General features: G+C 41.6%; 1 protein-coding gene across 1 annotated transcript; it reads right to left on the reverse strand.

Moving 5' to 3' along the window:
- Positions 1-10,858: 10,858 nt before the first annotated feature.
- On the reverse strand, positions 10,859-13,441 carry LOC145660807 (uncharacterized). Its single transcript, XM_081726222.1, has 2 exons — positions 12,100-13,441; positions 10,859-11,643 (listed from the first exon to the last, which is right to left on the reverse strand). Exons 1-2 carry the CDS (start codon positions 13,439-13,441, stop codon positions 10,859-10,861), a joined length of 2,127 nt encoding a protein of 708 aa, XP_081582348.1.
- Between the last annotated feature and the right edge of the window lie 727 nt (positions 13,442-14,168).

A 14,168-nucleotide genomic window follows, 5' to 3' on the forward strand; every position in this document is an offset into this window, starting at 1 on the left:
GCAAGAATACCAATATACTGTGAGATAGTGCTTGTGTGAAAATGTACGATAATGAAAATGAAAGATGAGATGAAGTGCTGTCACATCACAAACAGATAGAAATTAGTCAGACAGATGCAGGTTAAATCTTCTGTCCCGGGGCGACTCGGGACTAATGATCACAGGGGGAAGGCCTTGTTAGTTGTGAGGATCTCTGTGTTAAGATGGAAAAACATGAGGAATATGAGCATGAATGACATAAATGGCATAAGTGTCGCGTTCTGCTACTGTGAGGTTTGTATGGCGGACATATAAGGAAATGATGGCCCGTTTCGATTCGAGATGTAATGTACCGATTACGAAGTTGTGCAATATGGTCTGTGATCTTCGGAAAGTCGATGTATTCATACGTGAGCCACGTAGGATACGGAAGTTTAATTCGATGAGCTAGTCGAATAGCATGACGCTCCAATATGCAAAGTTTTTCGTAGAAGGAAGTAGAAGCTTTGCATCAGGCCGTATGTCCGAAGTGAGAATAGGTCTGAGAAACATCTTATAAGTATGGAGTAGGACATCGGGTTTGAGGCCCCAAGATGTGCCTGTAAGACGACGTAAAAAATTTAATCTAATAGTACCCTTATCTCTCAGTTTTTGGAAGTGTGCATTCCAAGTCAGTTTTGATCCAATCACATTTTTTTTACAGTCTACCCGTTTAAAGGGTTGCGCCCTTTCTTCGTGGAAGTGTTGCATTGATATTGTGGAGGCTATAACAATTATGGGTGGTCTAAGGGTTTTTCTCTTTATTCATTATTTTAAAGACATGAACATATATACATTAGAAATAAACTTGAACTGGTGATATACATAAATAAAATAATAATAACAGAAAATGTGCAGGGAGGCGATGAGTAATACGAATCAAGAAACAAGAAAATAACAAAATTAGTGCAGTGCATTAAGTTCAGTGCGTGAATATAACAACAAATATGAAAAACATTAAAAGGAATAACAAGTCATAGCAAAACATAGCAGGAATAATAGAACTCATAGCAATAATTATTTGAAATGATGATGAAGTGAGGATGAATTGTTCTGGACGCCACAACACGAGGTTCTGTTAGTAAACAGATGCGGTTATCTTCTGTTCCTGGGGCTATTCACGAACTGATGTAGACAGGAGAGGCCCATGTTAGTAGGTATTAACTGTGCATATGATGGATATATGGAAGATGACAGATGACGTGGATGATATATAGCAAATACTTCTGGGTCGCGGTCGGCAGGATCTATTTGCAAGTGGTACAATGTAAGATAGTGCTGTAGCGGAGAATCAACGTATCGTGGTGGTGCATCATTGTCTCGGTCATAGCGTATTACGTCCTGAAGCATGGGGTGTTGTAAGTCAAAACGTTGCGTAATATAACGGATGGACTTCGTTGGACTTCGTAATTTAATTCGATAAGTCAATCTGAAAGCATGTCGTTCCATTATTGATAATTGTTTATAAAATTTGTCGGGGGCAGCGACCCAAGCTGTATGGCCGTAAGTTAAAGTAGTCCTCATAAAAGCTGTGTAAGTATGGAGGACAGTAGGTGGTCGTAAACCACAGCTGGTTCCGACTAAGCGTTTAAGGAGATTTAGTCTGTTCTTGGCTTGAGTAATAATTTTCTTCAGATGCGGTGTTCAAGTGAGCTTTGTGTCAAATATCACCCCAAGGTAGGTAAGAGAAGATGAAAGAGGAACTGGCTTGTTGTCCACATGAATGTGTAATAGATTTGGATTGCGAAGCACTCTGGATCGTCTACCAGGTGGTAGAAATACAATAGATTGTGTTTTCGCAGAGTTAATACTGAGTCTCCATACGTCACACCAGTGGACAAATGTGTCGATGGCTGGCTGCATCAGTCTGTTGATACGTTGGATAGTACGAGCCGTTGTTAGAAATGCTGTGTCGTCAGCGAATTGATAGACTTGGACGTGAGGAGTGACTCTGAGGTCAGCAACGTAAAGTAAGTACAGCAATGGAGACAAAGAAGAACCTTGAGGTACGCCAGAGTGTAAGAAAACTGGGTGTGATAGAGCGTTGTTGATAGAGATGTATGCAATACGTCCGGTTAAGAAGGCATTGATTAAGCGTATATAAGATATGGGTAGCAGATAATTATGCAATTTGTATATCAAGCCAGGATGCCAGACTTTATCAAATGCCTTTTCCAAACCAAATGTAACTAAACAAGAAGGAAATCCCGTATTGCATTGGTTATAAATGGCAGTAGTAAGTCCCAATAATTGATCTAGTGTGCTGAAACGCGGTCGGAAACCAGCTTGATGGATTGGCAGAAGATTGTATGTAAGGAGGTGTTCGTGAAGCCGTCGAACGAGTATACGTTCGAATACTTTGCAAAGACAGTTTGTTTAATGGATTGGACGATACGACTGGACATCAGATGGTGGTTTCTTTCGCTTAGGAAATAAAAGAACTTTGGAGTATTTCCAATCGAGCGAAAAGAAGCCAGTTCGAAGGATGAACGTGTAAATATGACTGAGAATCAGAATGAAAGAAGGAGGTGCATGTTTGATGAGAGTATATGTAGTAGAGTCGAATCCAGGCGCCGTATTGCGTTTAGTTGCTAAAATAGTTCTGATGTCATCTGGGTCTATAGCCTGAGTTAGTGGATTATTAGGTTCCAGAACATGCAGGTCAGATGGTTGTAAATGAGCAGATGAAGGATCAGCGTGACGATTGATCGAAGATTAAAGGCGTTGCGGTGTGTGCCATTCAGGAAGCGGAATGAAGATATCTTTTAAAAAATGCAGCAAAAAGATTCGCCTTGTCGATGTCAGTATTAGGAGCTTGATTGTTGTGAATAAGAGGATAGGGCGTGCGAGAAGTTTTGCCAGTGAGTTGGTGGAATTTACGCCAATATTTGCTGGGATGAGTTTCCTTGCTAAGGGTGTTACACGTGTGACTTCACTGTCTTTTCTTGTAGGCTACAATATAGTTGTGTGTTATTCGGAGATATTGACGGTGTAAACGAAGTGCCTCCAACTTTCCGCTTGTTCGATATTCTCGATAAGCTCGACGTGAAGCAGAAATTAATGTAAGATACCTTGGCGGCAAGGTAGGTTTATTCGGATGGACATGAGTAGATGGAATGGAATGATCCGCTGCACCTTTAACTGCGTCAGTAAGTTCCGTGATGACGTGATTAAGACTATGTTGCGAGGTAGGTACAGTGAGTGCAGTAATGGCATCATCGATGGTAGATCGATATTGATCCCAATTAGAATTATGATAGAGATAAATCTTCCTAGCTGGTAAGGGATTTGTTGGCTTTGCTGTACATTGTAGTTCCAGCTTAATAGGAACATGATCACTACCGATTGAGTCCAGTACAGTAATGTTGATAAGAGGAGATAAAGAAGACGAAGTTATTACTACGTCAGGAGTCGTGTTACTAGCTGGTCTCGTAGGCTGTGGCAAATTGTGAAATTCCCAAGTAGTGGATGTATGTATAAAATCAAGGAAGAGCTGCTTGTCGCGTTGTGTTCGACTATGGAAATTTAAGTCAGCCATGATAATATAATGCCTAGAATGTGTATCAATGAAACGAAAGTAATCGTAATTGATAATCTTTCCGGGGCGAACATAGATTGTAGCAAATGTGATTGTGTGACCGCGAAAGTAGATAGTTGCTATATTATATTCAGGTATATTGAAATCCTGTGGTATTGTAACAGTGCGTTATGGTATACGACTACTAATGCCGAGAGCAGTACCCCCATATAGTCGTGGTCAGGACGGAGCATCATGGCGTAGTATATTGAATTTTGGCATGTAACACTGTAGGTAAGGAGCCAGGTAAGTTTCATTGAGCGCAAAAACTGATATATGTTCTTCCTGTAATAACTGCGTAAACAGCACTTGATGTGTCAACAGAGAACGAATGTTCATAAATAATAAGTTGTAAGTCATCACGAAAATACAGAAATTGTAGCAAATAGGAGCGCCCATATTACACGTAGCTTTCAAGAGGTTGAATTTTAAAATGGACTGTTGAACCAGAATAGGTGGCATGTAGCTGGAGATTAAACAAGATTTTAGCTGCGTGAATGATTTAGTTGAGAATGTGGGTGCGAATAAACTGATGGATGTTCTGTAAACTAATTGTAAGAAAGCGGAGCAGATCTTCGACAGTAACCGGATGAAGTAAAGAATTAGCAGGTGGAGTTGGACGGTCAGCAGACCTTATGGGTGCTACAAGTTCTGGTTTGGATGGCTCAGGTTGTGGCTTAGCCTTAAATCTGTAGCTATAAGTTGGATGCTTCTCAGGACATGAACTGCATTGAGGCGGTGCCTTTTGATTGGGACAATCCTTGGTAGAATGTTGTAATGAACAATATCCACATTTAATATCATTTGTACATTCGGTTGTGGGATGTGCATTATAGAGTTGGCATCTCTCGCATCGCAACGGGAGAGGAGGAGGTGTGCGAGAAGGTTCGACCTTATAACGTCGTCGATAAATGTAAGCTCCCGTGGATAGCAATTGGTCTATTAATTGTGGCTGATCTGTGAGTATCCTCACAAGATAAGTTGCACCATCGTTGTTCCTTATCCTGATACATCGTTTTTCAGGGAATCCTTCCTGATGTAATTCCTCACAAATTACCTCATCGGTGAGGTCCGGTTCTACTCCGCGTAGAACTACTGAGAGCATTGGCGATCGTCTAGGAGGAGGAGGAGTTTTGCGTGTGGTAGGAGTTAGTGCTGTTAGTTTAGCCTTTGGCCAAATATTTCAAAAGTGGCCTTGTTACGCACATGCGATACAAAGTTTGAATTGCTAGACTTTATGATTATGCCTCTGCGAGTTTTGACTATTTCACGTATCTCAGGACGAGGTACATATTTAACAAGCTGCTGAAAAACTGCGCGAACTGTATCATACTTCTGGTCATAATCTGTTAACAGAAAATTATATACGGGTTCTGGTTGGTTGCGTGTGTTAGAAGTATCTACTGAAGTTGATGCCCAATCCATGTTGGAGCTGCGACTACCCTGATCGATTATAGGATTAATGCGTTGTTTCTTGGGATCCAGAGATTGTTCTCCATCCGAGAGAAACCGAGATCGAGTGCGATGGCCTTTACTAATGCAATCAGTGTAACTAAGCGAACCAGAGGTGTTAAGTCCTGATCGTGAAGTGCCGGTAACAATCCGGGGTTGAGTTTTTTGGCGTCCATTTGGTCCGATATTAACAGGAAGTTGTTGATCGAGATACAGTGGTCCGGAAGTGCTGCCAAGGTCAGTCATGATGAGTAACGAGCCTAGCGCCGAAGCCCAAATGAAGGTGGAAGCGAAAGGGAAGATGATTAAATGATGTTCAGAAAGCAAGCTTGCCCTCCTAAAGTGAAAACTTTAGTCAATCCCCTAAGTGTCCTAATTGTGATATGCTCGCAAGTACGTGATGTAATACTTGGTCCTCGCTGACACAGTAAGAAACACAAGAGAGGCTAGGCTTCTAGGTTAAGTATGTCCAATCACATGTTTTCTTTTGTTCGTCGTCCCGTTTAAAGGGTTGTGCCCTTTCTTCGGGTAAGTGCTGTAATGTAGATTAATTGTCTCTATGGAAATGTAGGTGGTCTAAGGGTTGCCAGGTTTATTATTTCTTTATTCATCACATTAATATTAAACATACATGGATTGAAATGATTCCAGGAGAGAAAAAACATATATATAACACAAACATTAATAGGTTAATGGTAAGAAGACAATATTGACATTTATTACAAAAACACTAATTAAGAGGAAAAGAAAGTTGAGGGCTGCAGTAATATAATGAACAACTGTAAGGAATGGATGAAATGCAGTGCTTTGGACGTCACATCACAAGGTTATGTTAGTTCAGACGAATGAGGTTATCTTCTGTTCCTGGGGCGATTCAGGAACTGATGAAGACGAAGGAGGCCCTTGTTAATAGGTATTACTGTGCATATGATGGCTAGATGTGAGATGAAAGTTCGTGCGGTCAGTAGATTGTATAGATTTCGGGGTCCAAGATGTCATCATCTAACTGTAAATGATATAATGTCATGAAGTGTTGGAGAGGGGAGTCAATGAAAGTTGGTGGTGCATCGTTGTCACGGTCGTAGCGGAGTATATCAAGTATCATAGGATGGGGCTGTGCCATACGTTTGCTGACGTAACATATACGAAGTTGTTCAAGATGCGTTAATAATGGCAGAAAATCGATCATCTCATAAAGTAAACCTGTTGGATGCGGTAGGTTTATGCGGTATGCTAGGCGTATAGCATGGCGTTCTAGTATAGCAAGTTTTTGATAGAATTTTAATGGCGCAGATGCCCAGGCTGTATGTCCGTAGGTTAATGTACTCCGCATGAAGGTTTTATAGGTATTGAGAACGGTACGTGCCCTTAATCCCCAGGTTGTGCCCACTAATCTTTTGAGAAGATTAAGTCGATTTTGCGCTTGACCTATGAGTTTGGTGAGGTGTGGAGTCCAGGTAAGATGAGTGTCAAAAATGACACCGAGATACGTAATAGTACTTGAAACTGGAATAGGCGTAAGATCAACCAGAAGGCGAAGTAGATTCGGGTTTCGATGCACTCGTGAACGGCGTCGACGTGGTAAGAAAACTATGGTTTGTGTTTTGTAAGAGTTAATATTTAACCTCCAAACATGACACCATCGCACAAATGAATCAATGGCTACTTGCATGGTTTTATTAAGTGGTTGTACGGTGCGGCCAGATGTAAAAAAAGCAGTGTCGTCAGCAAACTGAAATATTGTAGTGTTATTAGGAATAACAAGATCAGCGACGTACAGTAAGTATAATAAAGGAGACAATGATGAGCCTTGTGGTACACCTGATTGCAGCAAGATAGGATGAGATAGCGTTTCATTGATTGAGATGTAAGCTAGTCGTCCTATTAAGAAGGAGTGTATGAAGCGGATGTATGAAGTTGGCAGGAGATAGTTACGAAGTTTATATAGTAAGCCAGGGTGCCAAACTTTGTCAAAAGCCTTTTCCAAATCAAACGTTACAAGGCAAGAAGGAAAACCTGTATTGTATTGATTGTAAATAGCTGTGGTGAGACGGAATAATTAATCTTGAGTACTAAAATTTGGTCGAAATCCAGCTTGGTGTATTGGAAGAAGATTATGTGAGTGAAGATGGTCGTGCATGCGACGGACAAAGATTCTTTCCAAGATTTTGCATAGGCAACTAGTGAGGTGAATAGGACGATAGGATGTGACTTCTGATGGAGGTTTCTTTGGTTTAGGAAAGAGAAGCACTTTTGAGTATTTCTAGTCGAATGGAATATATCCAGTGCGCAGAATAAATGTATAAATGGTGCTAAGAAAGAGTAGAAAAGAATAAGGCGCTTGTCTGATGAGTACATATGTAACAGAGTCAAATCCTGGTGCAGTATTCCGTTTACCTTTAAGTGTATTACTAACAGTTTCGGTTTGAATCGGCCTGGTTAGAGGATTATTTGGTTCTAAATCATGATCAGCAGACGGACGAAAGAAAGGAGAAGTTGCATCGGTATGGCGGTTTATAGTTGATTGCAAGCGATCTGGTGTATGCCAACCGGGTAGAGGTGTAAAGATATCTTGAAAATAGGAAGCAAAAATATTAGCCTTTTCTGCATCCGTGAGGACTGCTTGATGATTATGAACAATGGGGTAAGGCGTACGAGAAACTCTACCTGTTAATTGATGGAATTTGCGCCAATATTTGGTAGGATGTGTTTCATTAGCTAGTGTGTTGCAAGTTTGAATCCAGTGGCGTCTCTTGAACACAACGATATAATTATGCGTGATCCTTAGGTACTGGCGTTGAAGCCGAAGCGCTTCAAGGTTACCCGTAGCGAGATATTCACGGAAAGCTCTCCGGGATGCTGAAATAAATGGTAAATATTGCGGAGGTTACTTAGGTTTGTGTAGCTGAACTTCGATTGTTGGAATGGAACGTTGTGCTGCGTTTTGAAGGGCTGTAGTAAGTCCAGTGATTGTTCGATCGAGTTCGTATTGCGTACTAGGCATTGTGAGCGTAGTTACGGCAGTGTCTAAATCGGTGCGATATTGTTCCCAATTTGCCTTTTGATAGCAGTAGACCTTCTGAGGAGGAGGCTTCGGCTGAGTGTTGGGAGAACAATGAAGTTCGACTTTGATGTGGACATGGTCGCTACCTATGGAGTCAAGTACAGATATGTGAATAGACTGAGATAGTGAAGATGAAGTTATGACTACGTCAGGAGTAGTGCGACTGATAGGACGAGTAGGTTTCGGTAAAGTATGAAATTCAGCTCGTGTTTCATTCCGAACAAAATCGAGAAAGTTGTCTTTGTCACGTTGGGAACGGCTATGAAAATTGAGGTCGGCCATGATAATGTAATGCCGAAAGTTGGTATCAATATAGCGGAAGAAATCATAGCTGATAACTCTGCCTGGACGATAGTAAATAGTAACAAAGGTAACTGTTTTGCCTATAAAATAAATTGTCGTGTTGTTATGTTCAGGAAGGTGAAGAGCAGATGGAACAGAAACTGCACGATAAGGAAGACTTTGCCGAATGCCAATAGCTGTGCCTCCGTAGAGACGTGGTCCAGTTGGAGCGTCGTGTCGAAGTAAATTATACTTCGGTATATAGCATGTTAAATATGGTGCAAGGTAAGTTTCATTAAGAGCGAATGCGGCAATTTGTTCCTCCTTGAGGAGCTGTGTAAAGAGCAGTTGGTGCGTCAACAGTGATCGTATGTTAAGGAAAAGTAAATTGTAACTCATAATGAAAGTGAATATAAGTCCGAAGGTAGAGTTGTCCATATCAATAATAAACTTCAAGTGGTTGGATTTGGAAATGCACTGTTGGTCCGGAATACGTTGCATGTAGTTGTAGATAACAGTTTGGCTGCGTGCATGATTTGAGTTAGAATATGGTTGCGAAGAAATGGGTGGATGTTCTGTAGTGAAATAGTGAGAAAACTGAGTAGATGTTCGACGGTAACTGGATGGCGCAATGAATTTGCTGGTGGAGTTGGTGCATCGACCGAACGTATTGGAACAACTAGTTCAGGCTTTGCTGGATCAGGCTGAGGCTTAGCTTTACATTTATAGCTGTACGCTGGGTGACGTTCAGAACAGCGATCACAAGGTGGTGGTTCTTGAAGGTTTGGACAACTTTTTGTAGGATGTTCGCGGGAACAATAGCCATATTTGGTGCTGTTTGTGCATTCAGCTGTTGGGTGTGAATTATATTGTTGACATTTCTCGCAGCGAACAGGTAGTGGTGCTGGCATGCGAGATGGCTCAACCTTATATTTGCGTCTATAGATATATGCGCCCTTGGATAGAAGTTGATCAATCAGCTGTTGTTGATCACTCAGCACTCGAACGAGATAAGTTGGTCCCTGGTTGTTCTTGATCCTAATACAACGCTTTATAGGTAGCCCTTCCTGATGGACTTCAGCAAGAATTTCGTCATCAGTAAGATCAGGCTCTACACCACGAATAACTACAGACAGCATAGGAGGTCGCCGTGGTGGAGGAGGAGTTTTGCGTGTACTCGGCTGTAAAGTAGAAATCTTTGCTTTCGTCCCAAAAATTTCATAAGTTGCCTTGTTGCGAACATGCGTGGCGAAATGTGGGTTAGTGGATTTCAAAATGATGCCACGGCGTGTCTTAACAATTTCACGGATCTCAGGCCGAGGGACGTACTTGACTAACTGCTGGAAGACAGCACGAACAGTGTCATACTTCTGATCGTAGTCGGTTAGCAAGAAGTTGTACACGGGATCTGACTGGTATTGCTGATGATGATTATCGGCAGAAGTGGATGCCCAAACCATACAATGGCTGTCAGTTGTAGTCTGATGAACATTGGGAGTAATTCGTTGCTTCTTTGAATCTAGCGCTTGTTCGCCATCAGAGAAAGATCGAGAACGAATTCTATGTCCTTTAGTGATGCAGTCAGCGTAGGTAGTCGAAGGAATAGAGTTACAGTCTGAACGAGGTGTTCCCGTAACAATCCTTGGCTGCGTCTTTTGGCGACCGTTAGGCCCGATGTTAAGTGGTGGACGTTGTAATCCTAAATCCTGACCGATATTCGTAGGTCCGTTAGCTTTGCCAGTATCTGTCATCGTGATAGAGTAGCCGAGGGCCGAAGCCCAGATGAAGATGAAAAACATGAAAAGAATGTTAGATGAAGTTCAAAAACCAAGACATCCTCCGAAAGTGAAAACTTTCGTCAGACCCCTAAATGCTGTAATTGTGCTATGCTCGCAAGTACGTATGCTATACTTGGTCCTCGCTGGCACAGTAACTGACACAAAAGAGGTTAGGTTTCTTGGTAAGCTATGTCCAATCACATTTTTTTTAGTCGTCTACCCGTTTAAAGGGTTGCGCCCTTTCTTCGGGAAAGTGTTGCATTAGGATTGCAGAGGCAACAAAAATTGTGGTTGGTCTAAGGGGTTTTCCTTTATTCATTCATTATTTTAAGTAAATAACATATATACATACAGTAAAGATAAATTTCAACAAGTAACACAAATCTAATAATAATAATAACAACAACATAAAGAGAATAAGTGCATGGAGGCATAAATAATATGGAACAGGAAAATAACAAAATTTTCAGTGCATGAAGGCGAACTGCGTGAATTTAAGAACAGATAAGAAAAAGAGTAACAGGAAGAACAATGGAAAGAAATAATATTTTGAGATGATGAAAATGAGGATGAATTGTACTGGACGCCATAACACTAGGTTCTGTTAGTGAACGGATGCAGTTATCTTCTGTTCCTGGGGCTATTCAGGAACTGATGTAGACAGGTGAGGCCCATGTTAGTGGGTGATTACTGTGCATATGATGGATATATGGAGGATGACAGATGGCGTGGATGATATATGGCAAATACTTCTGGGTCTCGGTCGGCAGGATCTATTTGCAAGTGGTACAATGTGAGGTAATGCTGGAGCGGAGTATCGACGTATCGTGGTGGTGCATCATTGTCTCGGTCATAGCGTATTACATCTAGAAGCATGGGGTGTTGTAAGCCAATACGATTCATAATGTAGCGGATACGAAGCCGTTCTAGATGTGTGAGCAATGGTGGAAAATCTACGAGATCATAGAGAAGCCTGGTTGGGCTTGGTAATTTAATTCGATAAGCCAGTCTGAATGCGTGTCGCTCCATTATAGATAATTGTGTGTAAAATTTGTCGGGAGCTGCGGCCCAAGCTGTATGGCCATAAGTTAGAGTAGCCCTCATAAAGGCTTTGTAAGTATGGAGGACAGTTTGTGGTCGTAAACCCCAGCTTGTACCAACTAAGCGTTTAAGAAGATTTAGTCTATTCTTGGCTTGAATAACAATTTTCTTAAGATGCGGAGTCCATGTGAGTTTCGTGTCAAATATCACCCCAAGGTAGGTAAGAGATGATGAATGAGGAACGGGTGTGTGGTCCACATGGATGTGTAATAGATTCGGATTGCGAAACACTCTGGATCGTCTACGAGGTGGTAGAAATACAATAGATTGTGTTTTCGCAGAGTTAATACTGAGTCTCCACACGTGACACCAACGGGCAAATGTATCGATAGCTGGCTGCAGTAGTCTGTTGATGCGCTGAATAGTACGAGCTGTTGTTAGAAATGCTGTGTCATCAGCGAATTGATAGACTTGAACGTGAGGAGTGAGTCGGAGATCGGCAACGTAAAGTAAGTACAGCAATGGAGACAAAGAAGAACCTTGAGGTACGCCAGAGTGTAAGAAAATGGGGTGAGATAGAGCGTTGTTAATAGAAATATATGCGATACGTCCGGTTAAGAAGGTAGTGATTAAGCGTATATAAGATACGGGCAGCAGATAGTTATGTAATTTGTATATTAAGCCAGGATGCCAGACTTTATCGAATGCCTTCTCCAAATCAAATGTAACTAAGCAGGAATTTAAACCCTTGTTGTATTGGTTATAAATGGCCGTGGTAAGTCGTAATAACTGATCTAGTGTACTGAAATGGGTAATGAAACCAGCTTGATGGATCGGCAGAAAATCGTACATTAGAAGGTGTCTGTGAAGCCGTCGAACGAGAATACGTTCGAATATTTTGCAGAGACAACTTGTTAAATGGATCGGGCGATACGACTGGACGTCAGATGGTGGTTTCTTTGGCTTAGGGAATAAAAGAACTTTGGAGTACTTCCAATCGAGCGGAAAGAAGCCAGTACGAAGGATGAACGTGTAAATATGACTTAAAATCAGAATAAAAGGAGGTGCATATTTGATGAGAGCATATGTAATGGAGTCGAATCCAGGTGCAGTACTCCGTTTAGTTGCTAAAGTTGCTCTGATGTCATCTGGGTCTATGGCCTGAGTAAGTGTATTATTAGGTTCCAGAACATGGTGGTCAGATGGTTGTAAATGAGCGGAGGTCGGATCTGCATGACGGTTGAACGAAGATTGAAGGCGTTCCGGTGTGTACCCTCCAGGAAGTGGAGTGAAGATATCTTGGAAAAATTCAGCAAAAATATTCGCCTTCTCTATGTCAGAATTTAGAGCTTGATTGTTGTGAATAATAGGATAGGGCGTGCTAGACGTTTGACCAGTAAGTTGATGGAACTTACGCCAATATTTGCTGGGATGAGTTTCTGTGGTAAGAGTGTTACACGTTTGAATCCACTGTCTTTTCTTATAAGCTATTATGTAGTTATGTGTTATTCGGAGATATTGACGATGTAAGCGAAGTGCCTCCAAGTTGCCGCTAGTTCGGTATTCGCGATAAGCGCGACGGGAAGCAGAAATTAATGTAATATACTTTGGCGGCAAGACAGGTTTATGCGGATGGAAATGAGTAGAAGGAATTGAATGTTCTACTGCATATTGAACTGTGGCAGTGAGGTCCGTGATGACGTGATCAAGACTATGTTGCGAGGTAGGTACAGTAAGTGCGCTAATTGCGTCATCGATGGTGGATCGGTATAGATCCCAATTAGCCTTATGATAGAGATAGATTTTCCTAGCTGGTAAAGGATTTGTTGGCTTCACTGTACATTGCAATTTCAGTTTAATAGGAACATGATCGCTGCCGATTGAGTCCAGTACAGTAATGTTTACGAAATGAGATAGAGAAGACGAGGTGATTACTACCTCTGGAGTTGTATTGGTAGCTGGTCTCGTAGGCTGTGGCAAGATGTGAAATTCCCCTGTTGTGGAAGTTTGTATAAAGTCAAGAAAAAGCTGTTTATCGCGCTGTGTTCGACTATGAAAATTTAAGTCTGCCATGATGATATAATGCCGAGATTGTGTATCGACGAAACGAAAGAAATCATAACTGATAAACTTTCCTGGGCGAACATAGATTGTGGCAAATGTGACTGTGCGACCTCGAAAGTAAATAGTTGCTATATTGTACTCTGGAAGATTGAAAGCGTGAGCCATCGTAACAGTGCGGTATGGTAGACGAGCGCTAATGCCGATAGCTGTACCTCCATATAGGCGCGGTCCAGATGGAGCATCATGGCGTAGTAAATTATATTTTCGTATGTAACATTGGAGGTAAGGAGCCAGGTATGTTTCATTGAGCGCAAAGGCTGAAATTTGTTCTTCCTGTGAACAGCACTTGATGTGTCAGCAGAGAACGGATGTTCATAAATAATAAATTGTAAGCCATAACGAAATAACAGAAAAGGTGAAAAATGAAAGCAGCCATATTAAACGTAGACTTCGACAGGTTGGATTTGAAAATGAACTGTTGGTCCAGAATAGGTGGCATTGAGTTGAAGATTAAACAAGATTTGGTTTAGAATGTGAGTGCGAAGAAACGGATGGATGTTCTGTAAACTAATAGTAAGAAAGCGGAGCAGATCTTCAACCGTAACAGGGTGGAGTAAGGAATTAGCAGGTGGAGTTGGACGATCAGCAGACCTTATGGGGGCAACAAGTTCTGGTTTGGATGGCTCAGGTGGTGGCTTGGCCTTACATCTGTAGCTATAAGTCGGATGTTTCTCTGGACATGTACTGCACTGTGGCGGTGCTTTCTGATTGGAGCAATCCTTGGTAGGATGCTGCAATGAACAATAGCCACATCTAATATCGTTAGTACATTCGGATGTGGGATGTGCATTATACATTTGACATCTCTCGCATCGTAACGGTAAAGGTGATG

The sequence above is a fragment of the Thermobia domestica genome, chromosome 9 (genome assembly GCF_964235325.1).
Source record: "Thermobia domestica chromosome 9, izTheDome1.hap1.1, whole genome shotgun sequence".
In the NCBI taxonomy this organism is placed as follows: Eukaryota; Metazoa; Arthropoda; class Insecta; order Zygentoma; family Lepismatidae; genus Thermobia; species Thermobia domestica.